This window comes from Nilaparvata lugens, chromosome X (genome assembly GCF_014356525.2).
Source record: "Nilaparvata lugens isolate BPH chromosome X, ASM1435652v1, whole genome shotgun sequence".
Lineage (NCBI taxonomy): Eukaryota > Metazoa > Arthropoda > Insecta > Hemiptera > Delphacidae > Nilaparvata > Nilaparvata lugens.
Genome location: NC_052518.1, coordinates 27,175,836 through 27,201,673, shown reverse-complemented (window position 1 = coordinate 27,201,673; position 25,838 = coordinate 27,175,836). Strand labels below are relative to the sequence as shown.

The window sequence follows — 25,838 nt, the reverse complement described above, 5'->3', positions numbered from 1 at the left end:
CGAATTAATGGCCGGCAGATTCGTCCGATCCAACGGCCGAACGGATCGGTTGAATACGGTTCCAGTGGACGGTTACTCTAAACCGGTAAAGCATTTCCAATTTGCAAAAGAATTTTCTTTGAAATGTTAATGCTAAAAGCTGCTATCTACTTTCTTGTCTTTTTGAATTATCATAATATCAATTTATTGATATTCAATCGAAATAATGCACCTAAGTATCGGTTCTATTCCAACTTTGGTGCACTCATGAGACATTATTTAGGATAGACACTATCTCACAATAACATTTTAACTTTATATCACATTATTTATTCGTTTCTTTAAAAAAAATTGTCACATGCATAACATCCAATTTGATAAAACTAATGCAAAGCATTCAATTTCATAAAACTTTACGTATTTGATGTTGTTTTAAAGCTATAGTAAACCATTGTAATATCATCATACACAACCTAATGATTTTTAAAATAGACATTATTCACTGATACATCGATAATTTGAGTTTAGTCATCGCAAACTGGAGAACTATACGTCCTCTGGTTGACGGCAAGATTCATCATCCTGAAACAATAAAAATATGTTTTTCATAGATAGAAAATGAACATTTATTACAGGCTACTAAATGACACAGGAGCTGCAGTAGAAATAGAACTGTAATGAAATTTGATTATTTGAAGAATGAATCTGTATTTTTTGTTGTCAAAAAACTGGTGCTCCGCAAAGGCCTTTTTAAAACTTGACGTGATGAAATCTTGAAGAATCGAAAATAGGCCTATAACCATCCTCGGTTAGAATCTATATGCTCAAGTTAATCATTCCAGTAGTTCAGACGTGATGATGCGTCAAACATAATTTTCTTATCTCGTACGTGTATAAGCGAGTTCTTTCCTTTATTATAGTATAGATAGCCTAATTTAATTTGTTCTGAAATAGGAAAAGCACTTGAACCACCTTTGCCGTACTTTGCAGGATCAGTGCTAAGTTACAAGGGACAGCGATGACCCAAGCAATCGGAGTTTCGAACTGTGGCTTCAGTCTTGAACGTGAAAATAGCTATTTGTGCAAAACCGGTCATTGCCAAACGAGATAGAATTTGGCTGAATAAAGCGTTGCTGAGTATGGCCATCTATCGAGATAGGCGAAACGTTTGCACATCAGTTGCACGCAATACTTTTCCCAATCAAGTTATTATCACCGTTATCTGTATTATTAGAAATGATACTTGACATAGGTAACTCATGTAAACAAAACAGCACAAAAACCGTTTTGGACATAACGGTAGTGTTTGTGTTTTCATCTTATCCAGACACATATACTCTTTAGTGGGATGCTATATGATATTTTAAGGAAAATAATCCAAGTATGTAACGGACATTTTTTCCATACCGTAAATCATGTTCAATAATCACTTCTGACATGGGTTACATGACAGCAAAAAAATAAAATAAAATTGTAGGCTATACAACTATTTTAGATGAATTGAGTTATCTTAATCGATAGATTGAGATTCAATTTGATCTGTGTTTGATTATCGGATGAGTTTTGTGTCGAAATGCAGGTGTTATGCGAATTATCCGCAGTTCAATAATGACTACTTATGCAATCCATTGAATAAAATGTATTGCACGTGCACTTACGGCATTTTTCCTTGTTCCAAATTTCGACCAAAAGGTGACTTTGCATTTTGATTTTTGTCCAGTGCGTTGATTGAAAACCTGGCAAGCATCGAAAGGTGGACAATAGAGGTGAAGGCTGACTGCAGTGTCACTGTGGCTTGGGTTTTCAACGCGGTGCAATCCCATTGAATCTGAACAGAGCACCAAAATATAAGTGAAGATGTGTGGTGTTGCAGTATGTTAAATATATGGATATACCATACACCTATGGTAGATAGGTGTATACTTTATTATGTTGTCATGGTAGATCCAAGATAGATATATCAGTTTTTTACCGTTGAAATAAATACATTATTTAAGAACTTGGCAGAAGAAAATATACTCTCACAGGTATGACACGTTTGTTTTGCATCGGTTTAGGAGATAATTTTTTGTTGAGGATGATGCCCACATAAGCTCCAGACTTTTACATCGGTAATGAAACGGATGATGATTGATTGAGTGCTTTATTTATGCAGATTACAATATAAACTGGCTCATGAGTGATGAGATGGTTGAGAAAATCTCTACTGCTTTAGGTGGGTACATACTGATACCGAGGTCAATAAAATAATACATATCAGTGACTGAATATAATTCTATCAGGTTATAAAATTAAATACGGTATTACAAATTACTTTTTTTCCAAAAAAGACATATATGTTGCGGTTTCAAACAATCCATTATTCTGGCTAATTATCTACTGAAAATGACGGAACAGTTCTACTTCAGTATTCTAAAATTCTAGTTTTAAACCAATGTATTTATTTACTAAACTATCACATTACATCACATTTGAGTGTTACTCATTTGTCTAGTGACTTGTCAATTACAAAATCTAGTTAAAGAAGGTCTATTTCTAACTTGAACTAAAATTCAGCAAACATGACAATAAGCAAATGCAAACTTTCATCATATTAATAAATAAATAAATGCTTGAATAAGTATAGTTTTATAATAAAGAGGTTTAAAACAGAAATCGCACTTCCATGTCAGAGATCGCTCTTAAAAACTGTCAGTTATCAACGCATCAATGGGTCTTTTAAGTTGAAATCCATTTTTGAATCCAAGATTTCTCTTATCAAAGTATTTTTATTTATTATTTTTTTTATCATAAATTTGAGAGCTTTTCTACTATATTCTACATCCAACGTTGAATACATATTCAAAAACATCATTGAGCTTTCAACATAGATTGGAAAATTATTCGACGTTTCTCGAATGGAGAAACCTATAAAAGTTTTGTTACAGAAGACCACCGTATGTGGCGTTTCTCTGGGATTGAACTTATATTTTATTCACAAGAACGCACTAAAAAGCAGGAATAGTGTCTACTGTCTAACTCAAGCTTATATCAAGCTTATAAAGCATCGGTACCAATAAAGAAATGACACGAGTGTGTAAATAGCAGTCCAATATGTTTTAAGTGTAATTATTATTAAGGCATGTCTTTTTCAATAAACTATCACAGAATAATTGAAATGAATGATCATTTTTAAATGTTTTCAGAAGTTACTTTTATATGCTGTTGCTGATCTATTCTTTTTGATGTTGATGTCTTTGTTGATGTTAGTTATTTTTCTTGTTGATCTATTCTCTAAAAACACTAACATTTTTCATACATGCTTGTTTAGAAATAATAGTAGTAACATTCAGTAGCAGTAGAATTATTACACTCAACCAGTGAGAGAAAGATTTCTGCTTTCAAGATTAAAAAATAGTGTATCATAATTCATGTTTAAACTTTTAGATGAATTTAGACCATAATAAATAAGTTTACAAATGTAGGTATAATTAAGTAATAAATTGAAGGACAATTAGGAAAAAATTGAAATAGATAAGAAAAAATATTAATATACCTATTTGTTAAAATTATATCTGTCTATTCAACACTCACCATTTATGTAGCAGACTTGATTTGTTTTCAAATTTGTCCTTGATAGCTCATTGAGGCCTTTTTCGTTTTCTGGGATATCTGTTTTATCATCTTCGTCCGGCCATGCAAACCTTATTTCTTCAAGCTGACCTGTAAACATTTTTGAAACTCTTCATATCTCATTTCTAATCTACTCGGAAGCAAATTATTACAACATATTATTTTTAAAAATAGACGTTCATTTTAGAATATAATGGATCTCCATTCATTCTAACTGGTCATATTTCTATCAATCACAATAATTGGTTGGCTATTATTCAACCTATGGATAATGCTGCAATGGTTTCTTGATAATTTTTTATCATTCTCTACTCTGTGTTTCTTATGTAATTGTTTTCAATTCGAAATTAATCAATTCAACTCAACACTGTTTTCAGATATCCATATAATAATTGTTCTACAGAATGACTCAATCATTATTACGCAACCCAATGATAGTAATATTTTCAAAAATTTAATTTTGTCTATTCTATTTTCCCCAGTAAAAATTCATTAATTTTAATTTTTTACTTGAAAATTTTCTTTATTTTATCATAGTTTTCCATTTTTATCCGTTAATAACGCAGATTATTATCAATAGAAGTTGTAAATTATCGATACATCAGTTGGAGGATTTGAATTCACAATCCAGCTAGTCTCTATTCAATTTTGAGCCGACAATTTCAATAAGCTGGCGTTAATAGGGCGAAAAAATCATTACATTTTGGATCAATGTGTTTCTCATCTGTTACAGTAACATAAATTTGCGAAGTAGTGTAAGAAATTGAATGATAGAAATTAAAAGTAGGTAGTTTATTCTTGGAAATCTTTCACTTGAATGACATATTTGATTTTTACTAGTGAAATTGAGGTAGATTTGCTTCATCATATGTTATGTGTGTTGGCTATTTTGATGATCGAAATGTATAGTTGTGGAGTAAATCGTTATTCATTCACAGTATACTTATCAATTAACGGTAGGTTATTCAAAATAAGAATTTAAATAATAAAACAAATCTAGTTTCCATTTAATGAGGGCACTCACCATGTAGCATTTTCATAAAGCAATGAGCATTAGCATGGTCGTGAATTGCTGACGCATGGCCTTCACCCCAACATAATATCATCAGATTGAATTTACCATTGCCTTCATCAACTAGATTCCTTGTATACCTGAAAAAAAGATTTTTGTATATTGTTTCAAGTGGTAGCGATTAGGATGCACTCATATTTCGAGATCTTCCAAATTCATACATTTCTAAATAACATTTACCTAGAATATATGAAGCCGATTCCAGTTTTAGGCATTCTTTGTTTGATGCGTTATTGGTGGAGTATTCAAATACAATTATTGATCAAAAGGATGAAATATAGTAAGAGTTTGTTATATCAATGAAGTGCATTGTCATTGAATGTGAGATTGCCTCTTGGCAATACTATAGATGAGTGGTAGGTACCGTATACTAGATGAATCTTATAACGTATAATAAAATAAAGAATGAATTTATCCCAATCTAAAAAACAACAAGAAAGCCTATATGAATTCAACTGACTATTGCATCTAATTCATGTGTCCAATGTGCAAATAAGCTAATTAGGTTAGAATTATGTTGTAGCCTAGAACAATGGAAGAGTGTAGGCCAATCTTTAATTGAAAGAAAATAAGATTTGATATTTTTGCCGGCCGAGTTGGTCCAGTAGTAAGGATCTTTACAAACTTCGGTCTACTAGTACCCCCTGGTTCATGGGTTTGAATCACGCCGGTGGCATGGACGTTTGATTATCTCAATTCACCAACGTACTTTCCATTACCCACACACAAGCAGAAAAAAACCTCGTGTGTCTCGGCCAAAGTTTCACCTGCGCGGGTTAGTTTTCATGACAAGGCTACTTTCTTACTGCTATAGTTGACATAATTATTAGCCCAGTCAATAAATGTTTTTTCGATTCGAAAATTAAATAAAAGCTAAATCTCTCACCATCGATAGAACCCTCCCAGAGGGTCATTCTCCCAAAAGTCCCAAGAAATCCCCCTGGAGCTTTCACCCCTAGCCACCCTCAAAGTTGAAAAATGCAGGTAATCACGGAAAATCAATTTTCTCTGTAACCATTATACGGGAAGAGTTTTATTATATGTCATTCGATTCGTTACATTATGGACTACAATATCAGATCTCTTCATTTTTCCAATAAAACGAACAGTTTTCTTGATGAAATATATATAATGTAAAAATTTAGGGGGGTTTCGATTTTATTTTTTTGTTTTCTCCGATTAGCTTCGAAGCAAGTGATTTAAAAGAAAAATGAATCTCATAATTAATGTAGCCACTTCCATTGCGAATCCACTGATGTATTTTGTTACGTATTTGCGATTTGATTTGACGCCGTGGAAGGGGAAACAGCCGACGTGGTACAGCGCGGCTCAGTCTCTTCTCCATAGTAAACAGTAAACAGGAAATCAATAATTATCTCTGTAACCATCAATCGGGGAAAGATCTATCATATGTCATTCGATTCGTTACATTATCGACTACAATATTAGTCGTATTCATTATCTCAATAAAACAAACAGTTTCCTTGATAAAATAATATTTATGATACAATTTAGAGGTTTTTCAATTTGATTTTTTTGTTTTCTCCGATTAACTTTGAAGCAAATGATTTTAAAGAAAAATTAGCCAAATTATTAATTTTTCATTGCAAATCCATTGATGTGTATTGTTATCTATTTGTGATTCAATTTCACGCTGTGGAAGGGGAAGCAGCCGACGTGGCACGGCACGGCTTACTCTCTTCATCATACTAAACAGTAATTTACCTAGTAGGCCTACTGTTTTCTAAGTTGCATCTTACACTATGGCGCTCGAAACAGTCAATTTCTTCTATTGTCTTGACATGCGCTAAAACTAAATTATCACTTTTCAATTCTAAATACTATAATTTTCGAGATTCAACCAAGTTGATTACAGCAATTCAGCTGTCATTGCAGGAAATCAATATTTTCTACGTGAATTAATTATTATAATGCCACTATTACAATAATACAGTCATCATTATTGATGTTTATGTTTTGATTGAAATGTGATAATTAACTCATCATTTTGTTGTTATATATGTGCTTAATCATGCATTCTATTACAGAAAAGATATTGTTTGCAACCGATAAGATATTCATTCTTACTATTACATAATATGATAAATGGCTTATATATGCGATAAAGCATGTAAGGCCCATGTATGATAAAGCATATATATGTGTGTATGATCATCAATCTATGTTACAATTCATCATAAGTTATGAATGTCAAAAACAGAGATAAATTATATATTACAATAGTGTTAACAGTGGCAATTTCCTGAAAAATCATAGCGTGCAGTGTTTGCTGTTTTCCACAGTTAATATTCTCCAAGCCAAGTTGATAATATATCAACAGTTAAGACAAAATATATATGACGGCTGAGGCATAAAACTTATACATTGGGCTTGTTGAGTTGAAACTTTCTATGATTCTCTCTGTAAAAGTAGCTCATCTTCCATTCTTACTAGTTGAATCTACATATCTAAACATTCCAATATAAAAATTCAGTATATTCTAAAGATGAATGCCATGCAAACATACAAATTAAGGAAGAGTAAGCATTTATACGAAGTAGAAAAATCACGAAAGTGTTTTACATTCTACTCTCGTAATCACGAGAGTGATAAAGTGATAAGTGATAAGTTGAACAAGTAGGATAAAAAATTGAATATTCAATTTTTTTAAAACTAAATGTACAGTCCATTGGAGATGGAAAATTCGTGAAGAATCATGAACCAAGTACAAAGTAGCCTACCGTATTGGATGAATATTGAAAGATGATTCATCATATTCTATTATTTGTTAACACATCATGCCTCAACTCCACTCATCTTATCATTCATTATACAAGGGCCTCAATGAGACCTCTATAATAATGGAAGTAAAGCATGAGCAGAATCATACTGGAATGACAAGGTTGGCAGAAGCTATTCTTGATGTCGATTAATGTTGATTAATAATATTCCGATAATAAACCGATAACATTGATTTTGCTTCGGGCACCAAAAGAATAGACCAATTTTTATTTATATGTTTAAGCATTCAAATTAAATCTATTGAACATGATTTCTTATGGCTTGGCATTCACAGATTCAGTGAGTTAGGTGAATATATTTGAAAAATGTACGGTATCTGATTATCAATATTATAGTTTTCACAGCATTCTAGTTCATTGTGATCGTTGGAGGGTCGAAGTGAGTTCGTTCAAGTGAATTTTAGTACAAGTATTTTGTGGTTATGATGGGCTCTCCTTCATTTTCTATTGATGTTTTGCTCCAGTAAAGAAAATTGAAAATGTTAGTTTTACATTTTAAAAACCTTGAAGGTACGGTAATATAAATTTGATAAGCCCAGTATTAAATTAATCGATGTCGTTTTTCATTGTATCGCTTGTATCTATGTTACATGCACTGTTTGCAATTCATCACTATTCTCTCAAGAATTAGTTTGTTATGAATTTCATGATCTGAAGATTCAAATTTAAATGCTATTTGGATGACGTTCACATTCCATTTGTATTTTCACAATAATTGTTACATTGGAGAGTCAAGCAATTTAATCCATTTGGAAGTAACAGGAAATCACAGTGCTAATTGAACAGTGGATAGTCACTTTGAAATTCAGTTGCTCAATTAATTTCGGCTTGATACTATAGTTTTTAATTTGAGTTGATCAGAGATATGCATTGTATATAATGTTTATATTTTAGTTTGACTTATCACAGTCTCGCTTTCATTCATAAACATAATAATCCTAAACGAGTTGATTACCTTAAGGATGTAGCTTATTTTACGTCAAACAATGAACAATACGAACAATTGTCATTAAATTACTATTATGATGATCATTGGAGTTTCTGCTTGTGATTGGGAAAAAGTCATTTTGAGAGCCTTGAAATTCGTACTTATAGGAAAAAGTTGCATTATTACTAGAAATGTTGTTACTTGTTTCAAATAACTTTAACTTTCATTTTATAAAATCTTTACTTCCATTTTATTGAATACCTACCCTTTTATTTTCTTTGTTCACACGATCCGATGACATTCATTCCATTATCAAGTATTTGAATTAAAAAGAGTAATCAAACAAGAAGAAACACAGCCGCAGCCGCGTCGGCTGCTTCCCAGCGTAAAATTGAATCAAAAATACATAACAATACACATCAATGGATTTGCAATGAAAAATTAATAATTTGGCTCATTTTTCTTTAAAATCATTTGCTTCAAAGTTAATAGGAGAAAACAAAAAAATCAAATTGAAAAACCTATAAATTTTATCATAAATATTATTTTATCAAGGAAACTGTTTGTTTTATTGAGATAATGAATACGACTAATATTGTAGTCGATAATGTAACGAATCAAATGACATATGATAGATCTTTCCCCGATTAATGGTTACAGAGATAATTATTGATTTACTGTTTACTATGGAGAAGAGACTGAGCCGCGCTGTACCGCGTCGGCTGTTTCCCCTTCCACGGCGTCAAATCAAATCGCAAATACGTAACAAAATACATCAGTGGATTCGCAATGGAAGTGGCTACATTAATTATGAGATTCATTTTTCTTTTAAATCACTTGCTTCGAAGCTAATCGGAGAAAACAAAAAAATAAAATCGCAACCCCCCTAAATTTTTACATTTATACTATTTTATCAAGAAAACTGTTCGCTTTATTGAAAAAATAAATAGTACTAATATTGTAGTCCATTATATAACGAATCGAATGACATATAATAGAACTCTTCCCGATCAATGGTTACAGAGATATTGGATTTTCCGTGATTACCTGCATTTTTCATGTTTTAGGTGGCTGGGTGGGAAAGCTCCAGGGGGATTTCTTGGGACTTTCGGGGGAATGATCCTCTGGGAGGGGTCTATCGATGGTGAGAAATTCAGCTTTTATTTAATTTTCGGATTGAAATTGCTTTTTCGAACCTTCATTGACTGGGCTATATATAGACTACAATAACATACAGTAACAGACTTCAGCCGTTAATACATTCGTCGCTTAGGAATTGGACCGTTAGGCTACTTGTTATAATGCTGGTATCCCATATTTTACTGGTTCCTAGTGAGAAAGAAGAAAATAATGATGGAATAGTATGATAGCTATATTCCTAGTGATAGTGATAGAAAATCGCATGTGATAGAAACTGAGATCTTCTACCATAACTTTGAAGATATGGTAAGCAGCAATTGCTACTTCATTCATGATTAGATCTTCGATATTATAGTAATATGCGGCTGCCATATATATGTGATAACATAATACTGTTCCCTTCTACTTGTTGTATAATATTCTTACTATATAGGTATATCAAGAAGGTGGAGTTCAATCAGTTTCACTATGAATTCCACGATATTTATTTCACAATATATTATAAAATTAATATATATTATTGTTAATATCTCAAATATATGTTCAATTATAGATATGTAGATTTAAAATACTTGTGTATTCTCACCTATAACGATCAAATTTGGCGAATTTTCTCCATTCGAGGGGGTTGCTTTTGTAAGATGACATTAACTCATGGATATATTCAACGTTGACACTGTCCTCTGAGAAAGCAGCGTGCAGTTCTTCAATCAATTGATTGAGAGATGAGCAAATAGGCGGCTTCTGCTTCTCCGACTTGCTCTTAAGTATAACTCCATACTCAGTGATTGAAGGCTCTATCATCTCTGGTTAAGTCTATCAACAAAATTTACAAAATTATATAAATAAATAAAATTTACAGAATCATTCAGCAAGGTTAGAAATGCAATATTCTATATTAAGCTCAATCGATTATTATATTATCACACTCATCTCTCAAACAAAAACCATTCAACAATAGAAACATTATAGATTCAATAAAAATAGATTATGAACTTGAAGCTTGAGAGAAACTAAAACACAGAAGACTCTCAAGACGAATCACTTCGCATTTAGAAAATGAATCAAAACCAAATTAATAATAAAAAGGGAGCTAGACAATAATGTAAGCTTGAACTTCTAGGAATGTATAAACTGAATTGATTAGACTGTCATAACTTTCAAATGAACGAAAATAGGATGATAATTGAGTCACAAATAATATAACAAACAAGATTTACGATTAGAAGCTACTAACAGAATCCACATTTGTCGTCCACCAACTTTGACAGAATCACAAAATACCAACATAGACACCAATTTATATATATTCCGTCTACTGCCTACTGCAAAAACATACAAAAAAGAACAAGGGACAAGAGGATTTAATAAGCTACACACCATGGAGCAATTTGAAATTCATAACCATTATAAAGTCAATAGGTAAAACAAATAGCTGGCCAGGATAGCCGAGACGGCTAAGGGCCAGACAATAATTGTTTAAGCAATCTAACACTTTGGTGAATGAACAGTTCTATCATCTAGCTTAAAGTTATAGGTGGTTTCACACTATAAAAATTTATCACTCCTTCACACTTGACAGCTCTAATTGATCAATGCCCATGCACTGTTACTTTTAGTTACACTTTCATAGCCAGAGGCGTTTTCAGGCGTTTTTTGAGTCGACAGGGAAGGAAGCATTCCGATTGGCTGATTGGGTTGAAAAATATGGCCCTAAGGCGTTGCCCCCCCTTCAGTCTGCTAGCGCTACCTGGTCACGGGTTCGAATCCCGCCGGTGGACATATGGACCATCAACTCATCAAATCACCCTCGCACTTTCCATTGTGGGTCTAGTAGTAATTGATTAAGGATCGTTACAAACTTCGGTCTGCTAGCACCGCCTGGTTCGTGAGTTGGATGGACATTGATGATCATCTCATCAATTCACCAACGCACTTTCCATTACCCACGCACTTGTAAGAAACGCATGTGGGCACCATCCGTATAAAAAATAACAAATAAAAATAACTTATTTTAAACTCATATCATAATATATTTGATTCCATCTCTTCAACTAAGATAATCCCACCCAATAGACATCAAGAAATGCCAATCTGTCTAGCAATTTGATAAGTTCATCCCCACAACACCGTAGTCTGTAGATATCAACATCATTATATCAAAAGAAATCGTTGTCCATGTGAAGTATTTTATTAAGTTCAATTCTCATAAAAATATACCCTAATCGCTATTTATGTCATATTTCAAGTGAATTGAAGCTGCTGATGCTGGAATCCAAATTCTAAGGCCTACCATACACGTTTCGATCGGTCTTAAGGCCCGGAATTTTCAATGGCGGTCTCCCCACTTACGTACCGGTTGGCCTTACGGCCGAAGCGTATACAGTCGCGCGGTAGCTCTATTGGAAGGTGGGCGTTGTTTAGTGCAGATTTGTGAAATTTTAGTGCAATACATTCTGTGATAGTGTATTCAGTTCAAGACGACATGTCATCTATTTAAGACTTACAAGCTATTGCAGTTATAGTGTGTGCAGTGTCCATAATAAAATTATTACGCATTACGACGCCCCATGATTCTGAGAGAAGTGATATTCAAAAGAAAAACAAATCTTCGCTATGTTTCCAATTTTATCATAAAAGTTAAATTTCCATTTAATCCTTCAACCCTGAAACTTTTTTAGCACTACTAGGATATCGGGGTTGATATTCTACATCCAATTACGACGTTGAATTGGAAATTTGCAAATTTACACCAATTGGCAACCTTGTAATTTTTTCGGATGTCTCAACTTATTTTACACAGACTATAACACCTGATTTTTCATAAAAGAATCAATATTGAGTTTTTCAAATCACTACTATTTCTCTATCTCCTTAGACAGGTATTACACAGTAATATTTCTATTGTCATAGTTGATCATATTATCATTATTACCGTATTTGAACAGAAAGGAAAATACGAAATCTAATTTTTATCTCATTTCATGTGATCAACTACAACTATTATAATAGGAATATTATACTGTAATATGAAAATAGGAATATGATAATCATATTATATTATCATACCAGCCTCAGCAGATAATTTATTCAGCCGAATGTGATGCAACACTCCAAAAACACCACCAAACTCTACACTCCACTACTACACAAACACACACACACACACACAAAACTCTACACACACACACACACAAAACTCTACACACACACACACACACACACACACACACACACACACACACACACACACACAAACACACACACAAACACACACACACACACACACACACACACACACACACACAACGACCCTACTGCTTGAGTGCTTGGGGGATTGTTGATTCCTCAACTATTCAACTTACTCTGAAGCAAAACTGGGGGATGATCAGTGCAGTATGCGTTACCTGAAAAAAACGGGGTTTTATTGTGACTATTAACTTTCTCCTACTCACACTGAGACACAACTAGGGATGAAAAATGAATATCGACTTTCTCAAAAAAAAAAACGATATTTTATTTATATATTTATTCATTCACAATATCACATCGGAAACAACAGGTAATGACCCAAATATGTATCCTTAACACAACATTAAGTACAGTATACAGTTCAATCAAAACAAAAGAAGATACTAAAACTAACGTTTGAAAAGAAAATCAAATGCAAATCCAAAATCGATTTTTCAACAAATCGTTTTTTAGAATAATTTTGCTAACCATAACACGTGCAAAACGTGTTGACCGAGGATAGAAAATATGGCGGAGGGGGAAGAGCGGGTGTTTTGGCCTTAAGACTAAACCAGGTTTCCCCATTTATGTTCAGTTCCGTCTCAAGAGCAATTAACATTAATCCGTCTTGAGGCCGGGCCTCACTGGATTCCAGTGCGGCCGAAATCTGGCCTTGAGACCACTTTTCGTCTTGAGGCGACACCATACACGTTTCGATCGGCCCTGAAGCCGGGACTGAACAGTCCGGGCCTTAAGACCGATCGAAATGAGATTTCTCGAAATGTTTTTATCCTTCCAGTAGATGTAGAAGTTATGAACTACTGTGAAAGGTACCTCTTCTATTAATTTCTGTAAGTGGATGAGATTTCTCGAAATGGTTTTATCTGTCCAGTAGATGTAGAAGTTATGAACTACTGCAAAAGGTACCTCTTCTATTCATTTCTATAAGTGGATGAGATCTCTCGAAATGTTTTTATCTGTCCAGTAGATGTAGAAGTTATGAACTACTGCAAAAGGTACCTCTTCTATCCATTTCTATGAGTGGATGAGATCTCTCAAAATGTTTTTATCCATCCAGTAGATGTAGAAGTTATGAACTACAGCGGAAGGTACCTCTTCTATTCATTTCTATGAGTAGATGAGATCTCTTGAAATGTTTTTATCCGTCCAGTAGATGTAGAAGTTATGAACTACTGCAAAAGGTACTTCTTTTCATTTCTATAAGTGGATGAGATCTCTCGAAATGTTTTTATCCGTCCAGTAGATATAGAAGTTATGAACATAGCAGTGAAAGATCCCTATGATTTTCCTTTTTTGGGACTTGTAGACTCAAAACTGAATTTGTAGAGAAGTTCGAGAGAAGGAACTGAAATAGGCTTAATTGAGTGCATACAAATTAATAAAGTTCTAACTGTTTGTTGGATCCTCTGATTATCCACACCATTCTTTATCATTTGTTGGGAAAGTATTCCTCAATTATTGACAATAATTAGTAAAATACCGTAGCTATTATGCCATGTCACTGTACAATTATAGGCTCATCATGCACAACACAGATACATAGCAAAACACACCAATCGAAGTATTTTTCCACATATTTTAATCAAGGTCGTGCTCTTTCCCAAATCTTTCCATACCCCCAACTTATATCACCTTTTAATGCTAAATTTTCCTATAAAAATTATTTCAAGATGAAATTGCACAATTTTGGAGAGAATAAAAATTCAATTCAACCATTATCGGCGGCACTTATAAAGAAAATTTGCAAAGTTTTTTGAGTGATATGTGTGAACTATACAAATTTGGATAATTATTATGTACACTAATAGTTGATAGTGACTAGAAATTTTTTGGTATGTGCAATCACATAGGCTACTAAGTTGATAATCCTGAACATAAAAAGTTGAGGTCAAAGTTACAATTACAAAAAAATTGAAAATAATTACTGTCAATCTCAAAAATATTATTAGTGAACTCTACTATGGACTCAATATCTCCCTTTCAAACCATTCATATGAATTTTGTAATAAATGAATTATCTCTTTTCTGTATAGGGCTACTTGTAATATAAATATAAAGAAAAATAAAAATCTCAGTACCCTTTTTGAAATATTTTATCACAAAATGTTTCGGACATGTGATAAAATATTTCCAAAAGGCTACTTAGATTTTAATTTTTCTTTATATTTAAATGAATTAGTATTATTTCGTATGTATCGGTATAGAATTATAAGTTTGGGTAATATGAGCAAGGAAGTTGATCAAATTTTACAGTTTATTTTATTTCTGAGGCATATTATTATTCCAAAAGTTAGAATATCATTTAAAATGCACGATTTACAACATTTCAATAGAGTTAAGCCTACTGTAGACATTTCATTTCACGTAAGCTATGTGTAGTGATATTTTGTTTTATCTTGCCAATAAATACATTTAAAATTCCCAATTATTATCAATAATGCGTCTATTCTAAAATGAAGAAAGGAGATTGCTAAACGTATTTTTCAAAACACAGATCTCTTCAAATCGGAGGAAAGAAAAGAAATTGCAAATCAAATCATTCTCAGTTTTGATTATAATAATAATTCAGGTGCTGAGTGAATAATCTTCGTCTGTTCTTCCCATCTTCCCATCTCAAGATTTTCTGTTCTTTTTTATTGTATTTTGTCAATATTACCCAATCAATTTCTGAAATTTTAATTAAATCCCACCCTATAACATTTGTTTCATTCATCTCATTTTAATTATTAATGCAATATTGTATTCACTATCATTCTATATTTCATTCATTCATCCCATAATTCTAAGACTCAAATCAACTAGTTTTAACCTATTGAGTAGAGTTTCTTATTTGAACATTACTTCGAGTTATAATTCCCAACAGCTCTAATTCATCACAACCCGGTCGTGTTTTATTGGGAAGGATATTTTATATCCTTCTAAGAGAATCGACAATATTATTTGTAGAAACACCGCCGATTTATGAAGTTACATCACATTATTGAATTATCGTTATTCTAATTGCATTGTATATTTATTCTCATTGATTAATTATTTATACTTTGTGAAATTCGTTGAATAATTAGCATCATCGTCATTTAATGTAAATTAGTGTATAAGCCAGTAAATATTGTAACACTTTCAATTCTATATATAGTTCCAGGAAAACATCTTGAACGAAATAGAAAGGGTATTGATAAAAGACACAATAATCTATTTCAAGACTAGATCTGGAATTTTATAAATGAGTAGAATTCTATTGTTCTATTTTAGGCGTTGATTTCATATTGTGAAAGTAGGCCTACTGGGTGTTTCAGCTGTTCAGTAGTGAAATATTTGTCTAATCATAGATCATATTATACTGTATTCAAGTCATAATTTCGACAACTATGAAAATTCCTTGGCTTATTCTCCTTCCTATAATTTTTTGCAATTTTATGAATAACTCAGTTGAAGTAACTCACGACTCACGATTGATATTCTTCACTAGATATTATGACTGATTATGAATTTCTCAAAGTCTACGTATATACGTTCTTTCGACTTTCGGTATTACGTACCACTATCAACAGTTGACAATTGAACACGAGCAATCCGAAAGCATGCTTCATTTTCTCACAAATCTATACTATAATAAAGGAAAGAACTGGCTTATACACGTACGGGATAGGAGATTCACGTATGGCGCATCAATCACGTCTGAACTACTGGACTGATTAACTTGAAATTTTGCATATGCATATAGAATCCTAATTCACCGAGGATCGTTATAGGCCTATTTCAAATTCCTAAAGATTCCATTATGTCAAGTTTTGATATTTTAAAGTTATTAATTAGTCACTTGCGGAGCTCGGGTTATATACTAGTTCAATATTTTCCACTAAAATTTTATTCATTATAATAGTCATTATAATAGTGAGGAACATGATATTCCCATGAGATCAGTGTGCTTGTAAGTTAATCATTCATTTTTATAATTATCAAATCTATTTTTTCTTGATTGAATAGCCTATTTCAAACTATTTTAATAGTCATTACTGATTTAACGAGTTTAATTCCTAGCGCTAAGAATAATTGTTTATGCTAGGAACTATCATTGATATTGCAATAATTATTAGAACAGAGAACATAATCGAATACTGTCTCTGTTATCAGTAGAATATCACAATAATTTTGATGAAAAATCTATCTATCTATATAAAGTATTAATCAAAGCAAAATGTCACTGATTCATTCACTCACTCACTCACTCACTTCATAATTAACAGAACTAAAAATCTACTGGACCAAAAACGTTCAAATTTGGCAGGTTTGTTCAGTTGGCCATCTAAAGACGCACTAAGAACGGATTTAAAAAAAATCCAAATATACGCTTAAAATATTTTTTCCTACAGTTACCTTGAAAAGTGATGATTCCTGCACTAATTACAGAACGCAAAGATTCACTTTTCCGCTCTAGTGCGGGAAAAAATTTTTCTGCACTCCAGATTTGCAACATGGCAACACAAAATAGTTGGTGGGTTATATGGAGGATTAGTGCACGAAAACAAAAATTAAGTTGGTAAAAATGACTGTGGTTAGATTTAGATAAAAATCATTTCAATGGCTACTCTACATTTATGATAAAATCCCAATCTAGAAATCCAAAACAAGAATAATGTTCATCCAAATCATAATTAAATAATCATCATTTACGAATTCTCATCATGAAATAATAAATAATAGTTCTTTTCTATTGATAATTATTATTTCAACTCCAAGAAATGAGAAAAGTAGCAAATATACATTATAAAATTCGAATTTTGAGGTTGAATATGAATACCGTTCGATATTCATATAAATAAAAATAATAAAAAACATAACAATACTACAATAAATATTCTCTGTTGTCTATGTTATTTTTATAAATATTTTTCAGTTTACTTTGAGCATTTTTCTCGTTAATTTGAGCAAAAGTCTAAATTTCTGAATCGTGTTTCAGTAATTTTTAGCTGGATGAAACAAACTTAGGTACGATTCTTCCCGCTAGGTCGCGCGCTTGTCGGTTCAGCCATCTTGCATCTCGGTTCAGCCAGCTTGTTGGCGTGTATTTTGAATGTGAAGTTTTTGTTCCATCTGTATTTTTCCTGATTCTTGAATGAATAAAAATGAGAACTTTGGCTGAGAATTTTCAACTTCAATTGGATTATTAATTTTTAAATGAATTAAAGTTGCTATTAATGACAGCATCATACACACACAAACATTTGATGGATTTCAGCCATAATTTTACCCATAATCATTCAATCAACCACTTCTCATATTCAATGGTAACTGTAGGAAAAATTAAATGTGAAATACGTGCGCAAAGTTCCTCTGATGCACTCAAGAAGCCATTCCGCCCTCGCCTACGGCTCGGGCGTAAACGTTTCTTTCGGTGCAGCAAACTATCACTTTGCGCACTAGTTGCACAAATAACTATTCCAGCGTTTTTTGCGTTTTCTCAGCTTTTTCAAAAACTAATTGGAAAAAAATGTTTAAACTTCGTACACAGGTTCAGCTGAGGTATAAAAATGTTGTATTGGAGGTTAAGACGCCCAAGTTCCACCCAAGATCGGCGGTTTTTGAGCATTTCTCCTGCGTTTCAAGGCCTTCTCAAGAACTAATTGACACATGATGTTCAAATTTCATACATAAGTTCAGCTAGGGTCTTGAAATTATGTCTTGAGAGGACTATTACGTCAAAGATACGCCCAATACGGGCACTTTCACAGAGTTCTCCAAGAGTTGTTCCTCAGAGTTGTTTTGAGAGTTTCTTTTTTCAAGTTTTTCGTTGAGTTTTCAATGCATTTTTCTACATTTCTCAAGCAAATTCAAACTTGAGAGGGTTAGATATGGATGTTTGTTAAGTTCTCCATATCATTCCTGTTTCAAATTTCAAAGAACTATTAGACTTAAATACAATAATTCTCATAATATCCTAACCAAGTCTCTAATCAATAAATAACTGTATATTTATCAATTCTGATAAAAATAAATATTTTTGCAAGCCTGCACTACATGATTCAAAGAAAGCTGGTGATCGAGCCTGAAAGTCTGTTTTGACCTTTTGATGGAAGGAAGAAAGCTCAAATGAAAAATACAGATGAGCGAAGCGAGCCTGCTGATTCTATTTTTGGATGATCCAGCGGGGGGGTCCAGGGGGCGGAGCCCTCTGGCTAGACGGATAAGGCAAGCGAAGCGAGCCTGCTGGCTAGTGCTATATAAATTCAAATACATGTAAACATTGGTGAAGTAAATTTTTTCCCAAGACTGATATTGAACCCTTTGCGGTCGGTAGGCCACTATTGTGGACGAGGGTAGGCCTACTGTCTCAGTCAGCTCTAAATAAAATTGTGTATGCTTTGTCTCTGAGGTCGGATGGGGCCACTTAATGACCACTAGTATTTTACCAACGCAGCTGGTTAGGCCACTCAAGTAGCTTGTCAATTTCTTTGCAAATATCTGTATTTATGTTCAGAAATATTTATTAAATACTAGCAGGTAACCCGTGCTTTGAACTGGGGAAAATTTTGTGTTGTAAAATGCTATCTCTTTATGTTCAGGAAGCATCGAGAAATAAAATAATTATTTATTATTCCATTTTATTATTCCATCAAAATTACGTGGATATTCATCATGAGAGTAGAACATTTTCAGCCAAATAAAGAATTTGATTGGTCTCGAACCCGCAACCTTTCATTCATGAATCGCGCGTGCTACCAATCGTGCCATGGAATCATTTGGAGAAAGCCCTGTTTAGTTGGGTTCTTGTCGTTGCATGAACTTTGAGTCACTAATTGAATAAATTTGTTTTAATTATTAATAAATTCAAATTTATTGATTAATAAGAATGAAAACAGGTCTATATAACTATCCTCGGTTTATTAATAAGTATCTTTATGAAAAATTTCAAGTTAATCAGCTCAGTAGTTCAGACGTGATGATGCGTCTGATTTGTATATTTCCTATTCCGTACATATATAAGCCAATTCTTTTCTATAAAATATTATAGATTATAGATCGATTACCACTCAAGTAAAGTATTAACAGACTGGGAACTTGAAGGACTAAAAACTTGATAAACTGAAAACTTGACGTACTGAACACCTGACAAATAAATTGAAAAATTGATGTATTGAAATCTTAATGAACCGGAACTGAAAACAGATAACAGATAACAGATTCTGATATGCTTGCTTACTGGAACACAAAATAGTTGGTGGGTTATATGGAGGATTAGTGCACGAAAACAAAAATTAAGTTGGTAAAAATGACTGTGGTTAGATTTAGATAAAAATCATTTCAATGGCTACTCTACATTTATGATAAAATCCCAATCTAGAAATCCAAAACAAGAATAATGTTCATCCAAATCATAATTAAATAATCATCATTTACGAATTCTCATCGTGAAATAATAAATAATAGTTCTTTTCTATTGATAATTATTATTTCAACTCCAAGAAATGAGAAAAGTAGCAAATATACATTATAAAATTCGAATTTTGAGGTTGAATGAATACCGTTCGATATTCATATAAATAAAAATAATAAAAAACATAACAATACTACAATAAATATTCTCTGTTGTCTATGTTATTTTTATAAATATTTTTCAGTTTACTTTGAGCATTTTTCTCGTTAATTTGAGCAAAAGTCTAAATTTCTGAATCGTGTTTCAGTAATTTTTAGCTGGATGAAACAAACTTAGGTACGATTCTTCCCGCTAGGTCGCGCGCTTGTCGGTTCAGCCATCTTGCATCTCGGTTCAGCCAGCTTGTTGGCGTGTATTTTGAATGTGAAGTTTTTGTTCCATCTGTATTTTTCCTGATTCTTGAATGAATAAAAATGAGAACTTTGGCTGAGAATTTTCAACTTCAATTGGATTATTAATTTTTAAATGAATTAAAGTTGCTATTAATGACAGCATCATACACACACAAACATTTGATGGATTTCAGCCATAATTTTACCCATAATCATTCAATCAACCACTTCTCATATTCAATGGTAACTGTAGGAAAAATTAAATGTGAAATACGTGCGCAAAGTTCCTCTGCTGCACTCAAGAAGCCATTCCGCCCTCGCCTACGGCTCGGGCGTAAACGTTTCTTTCGGTGCAGCAAACTATCACTTTGCGCACTAGTTGCACAAATAACTATTCCAGCGTTTTTTGCGTTTTCTCAGCTTTTTCAAAAACTAATTGGAAAAAAATGTTTAAACTTCGTACACAGGTTCAGCTGAGGTATAAAAATGTTGTATTGGAGGTTAAGACGCCCAAGTTCCACCCAAGATCGGCGGTTTTTGAGCATTTCTCCTGCGTTTCAAGGCCTTCTCAAGAACTAATTGACACATGATGTTCAAATTTCATACATAAGTTCAGCTAGGGTCTTGAAATTATGTCTTGAGAGGACTATTACGTCAAAGATACGCCCAATACGGGCACTTTCACAGAGTTCTCCAAGAGTTGTTCCTCAGAGTTGTTTTGAGAGTTTCTTTTTTCAAGTTTTTCGTTGAGTTTTCAATGCATTTTTCTACATTTCTCAAGCAAATTCAAACTTGAGAGGGTTAGATATGGATGTTTGTTAAGTTCTCCATATCATTCCTGTTTCAAATTTCAAAGAACTATTAGACTTAAATACAATAATTCTCATAATATCCTAACCAAGTCTCTAATCAATAAATAACTGTATATTTATCAATTCTGATAAAAATAAATATTTTTGCAAGCCTGCACTACATGATTCAAAGAAAGCTGGTGATCGAGCCTGAAAGTCTGTTTTGACCTTTTGATGGAAGGAAGAAAGCTCAAATGAAAAATACAGATGAGCGAAGCGAGCCTGCTGATTCTATTTTTGGATGATCCAGCGGGGGGGTCCAGGGGGCGGAGCCCTCTGGCTAGACGGATAAGGCAAGCGAAGCGAGCCTGCTGGCTAGTGCTATATAAATTCAAATACATGTAAACATTGGTGAAGTAAATTTTTTCCCAAGACTGATATTGAACCCTTTGCGGTCGGTAGGCCACTATTGTGGACGAGGGTAGGCCTACTGTCTCAGTCAGCTCTAAATAAAATTGTGTATGCTTTGTCTCTGAGGTCGGATGGGGCCACTTAATGACCACTAGTATTTTACCAACGCAGCTGGTTAGGCCACTCAAGTAGCTTGTCAATTTCTTTGCAAATATCTGTATTTATGTTCAGAAATATTTATTAAATACTAGCAGGTAACCCGTGCTTTGAACTGGGGAAAATTTTGTGTTGTAAAATGCTATCTCTTTATATTCAGGAAGCATCGAGAAATAAAATAATTATTTATGAAAAATTGATGTATTGAAATCTTAATGAACCGGAACTGAAAACAGATAACAGATTCTGATATGCTTGCTTACTGGACTGAAGATTCTCCAAGTTTGGTTCGCCACAATAAAAGCCGTGTCATCAGCAAAGGCTGTAACATTACCTTTGAAAGGTCCCCCAAACAAGTCATTGATGAAAACCAGGAACAGCACGGGGCCCAGAACTGATCCCTGGAGAATACCTCTTTGAAGTCCCTGAAAGGGACTCTCATCACCATCAAAACACATAAATTGTTTTCTCTCATGAAGGTACGATTGAAACCAATCCACGAACTCCTCTTTTCTAGATATCATTCTATAGAACGTAGATACTTATTGGAACAAGAAATTCCACCCAGAACATACCAACATCCATGCATTATTGTTAATGGATTATAAAATCTCAATACTTGCATAAGCATAAAGCATAAAGTATAAAGCATAATGATTTGCTAAGCATATTGATTTACACATATAACATATTGAAGGGCATTGTGTAATCATGGCATTGGTGCGAAGGTAACTACGCAAATAAATCATGGAAGGAAACGCGAAGAATCATGGACGGAAACTGCATCACATTCATGTATTCAATGCACCTTTATGAACGATTCTTAAGAAAGTATTATGCTATCCAGATAGTAGTGGATGATCTAGGGCGGGGGCGGTGTAGAGGCTACTCGGATTTTCTGTCCAATTTTTTCCTTTGATTCAAAGAGGGTTTAATAATTCATATCTTACTGTGAAGGTGAGTGTAGGTAGATATCACAGGATTCATGAACATAATTCAGGTTCCAGTCTATTACATCCATATTATTGATAACTTTGAGGAGGTTAATGCGGGCTCCTCGACCCCCCCCCCCACAAAAAATATATGCCCAGAGTAGGTTTCCAGTCATCATTATTGGAGTACTTACATATTTTATCCTCTATCTGTAATCTACTGATTCATGAATTCTTCTTCTTCTTCTTCTTCTTCTTCTTCATCAACATGATAGTTGATCTTTTTTTACTGAATGATTGATTCGATTTTCACTATTTCACAAAAAAAAGCATGGTTAAATTGTTTGTAGAAGAAGACAGTGAAATATATCTGGGTCCTCTGTAGCTTGAGTACAACTTGGTGACTTGATAATTTACTAAGAGCTTGTCATGTACTAAGATATGGAATGACAGTCGTTAATAGTTTGAAGGAATGTGGAATCTCTGTTTAACTGGAGGCTACAGTATTCTCAGCATAACAATAATAGTAGAAATAGTGGAGATTCATTCATCATTCATCATTCATGAACTCTATAATATTGATCTAATCTCTCATTAATAAAGCTTACAAAAATATTCGAAATTTTTCTGTTTTGAATATCGGTAACGATTCTAGAATATTATAGATTAAATGTATAATAGAATCGTTCACAATATTTTTTCTTATGTCCTTGTTTTGTACATAATTTCCTTATTGGGATCGTTCTATAGTTATTAATCGATTTTGTAATTACGTGGATTTTCTAATTTTCAATGATAAATTACAGCTTCCAGATTCAATCCACAAAAATACTTAACTTAGACATGTGAATTGTATGAAATTGACAAACCCCTACTATGGATTCAATTACAGACATATAGACAATGAGTGGATTATGGTACAAGAATACCAGTCACGAATTTTCTAGAATGATAGCGACAAGTATAGCAGGCCGCATAAGCTCTATACTATTATATTGTAATATTTGAAAGTTATACTAATTCATGAAATATGAATTGAATCTATTAAAGTATTACTAGTATTGTGAAATTAGAAATTTCAATCATGGAGGGACTATGTAACTCGAATATATTACTATACTATTACATATACATTAGTACCAAGGGCTACTTTGAGTAATAGGAATAAAATGGAATAAGTACCCTTTTTTGGGAATCACCTCTTACTTATTTTTACAGAACAATCTGATTTCCTCAAAACTATTAAAATTCCATTTAAAACATTGTATGCATTTTAGGACATTCATCTTATCCTCAGATGCAATTAGAGTAAAATAAATAAACATCAATGACTGATTAAAAACTATAAAATATTAGATAATTTAATGTCATAATAAGTTGAATGTAATGTGTGCTGAGACACACTATCCAATTTCCGACCATATTATAAAATTGTAGGTCCAAAATCCATAGTTATCAGATTACAGTCATGCGTGATGTTTTTGGCATATGTTTTATAATTTTGAATTAGTCAATATTGATGTTCGTTTATTTCATTTTGGTTGCACCCGAGGATGGTATGAGTTTCCCGAAATGCATAGTATTTAAATTAAGTTTCAATCGTTTTTTAATTTTAAGAAGATTATTGTTTTGTAAAAGGTGATTTCTAAAAAAAGTACTTATTAAATTATACTTCTATTACTATACTTTACTTTTATATGGATGAATAACATTTCAATATGATTCCAATGAAGGAGAGATCCTAGAATAGGCCTATTAGTGTAAGTTTTATCAATTTTTGCTAGTTTTAATGCAAACTTGAGACTTACCGTTATTTGAGCGGTCTCCTCTGTGCAGTTGCTAGTAGTCGACTGTTCATAAAAAGAGTGATAGTTTGGCAGAGTTTGTACGTCACGAATGTTGCTCGTACATCCACTGGAATAAGAATAAGCCGAAAGTGTTATGTGTGCTGCTCCTGATAAACGCTGAGTGTCAAAAGTTCATGTTTTCTTGACGGATCCGCTGCCTCCGCTCCACTCCTCCATTACACTTCGATCGGCGTAATGGGTAAAACATGATAACATTCGAATAAAAAAGCGCGAAATTCTAGTGCGTATTGTGTCACATGTCCGGCGACGCTCTTGACCGTAACTGCACCGTTCGTCTTCAAACACAATGTGCCGTGCTACAAAAACATCCATCACTCATCAAGGTCACTGCTCCTTCCTCTCTCTCACTCTCTCACTCACTACATTCTCTCCACTTTGCTGAAAAATAATTGATAACGGTACTGTTATCACGGTAACCGTCAATTTCTAGCTTCAGATAACTACAGTTTCAGGATTTCTAATATAATTGATAAAACGCCAACATTCTCAACTATCGACAATCTGTTTCTGGATGATGCCCAATAAGCATGGAAAGCAACGGGGTTTGCATTCGCTTATCGCTGATATTGTAGTCCTTTAATATTGACAATCGTTACTTTCTAATATGTTTTTGACAAAAAATATGATTAATTCGGACTAGTAAGTCAACCATTTCATTGGATATCAGGCTACAATCCAGTGCACCAAATGTTAAGTATATTTCATATTTGGTGAGATTCTGGTGAGACATGTTGGGTGTGTTTACCTCGCAGTCTCAGGCAAAACAGAATGAGATCAGCGCCGTTCTATCAGTTCTCCCGTTGGAACGGTGAATGCTTGAGCGCAGTTCCGCTAACAGACAGTTAGGCCTATGAGCTATAAAATTACTTCGCGACCTGATACTCGTCTCTGCTATTACCCATAAACAAGGTGAGGATTATCCTCACCAAAAAAATGTTATTCCTCTTTATGAAAGAAAATAATTTGATTATATAGTCACTGTTATTAGAATTATCTATTATATTATAAAGAAAACAATTAGCTTATACATGTACGGGATAGGAAATACACGGATGACGCATTATCACATCTTCTTACTTTACCGAGAATGGATACAGGCCTATTTCCATTTCTTCAAGGTTCCAGTACG

At 33.2% G+C, this 25,838-nt stretch overlaps 1 protein-coding gene across 4 annotated transcripts; it reads right to left on the bottom strand.

Moving 5' to 3' along the window:
* Positions 1–286: 286 nt before the first annotated feature.
* Positions 287–25,084, bottom strand: LOC111047156 (cysteine dioxygenase type 1). Of its 4 annotated transcripts, XM_039443105.1 has the most exons (8): positions 24,650–24,994; positions 23,036–23,153; positions 12,898–12,939; positions 10,119–10,348; positions 4,616–4,743; positions 3,553–3,681; positions 1,638–1,807; positions 293–561 (listed from the first exon to the last, which is right to left on the bottom strand). In XM_039443105.1, the coding sequence occupies exons 4-8, from the start codon at positions 10,334–10,336 to the stop codon at positions 526–528; spliced, it is 681 nt and encodes a 226-aa protein (XP_039299039.1). In that variant the 5' UTR covers positions 10,337–10,348; positions 12,898–12,939; positions 23,036–23,153; positions 24,650–24,994; the 3' UTR covers positions 293–525. The 4 variants fall into 4 exon arrangements, with proteins under 4 accessions (XP_039299038.1, XP_039299039.1, XP_022188522.1 ...); XM_039443104.1 differs by lacking the exon at positions 23,036–23,153 and having other exon boundaries at positions 287–561; XM_022332830.2 differs by lacking the exon at positions 12,898–12,939.
* Between the last annotated feature and the right edge of the window lie 754 nt (positions 25,085–25,838).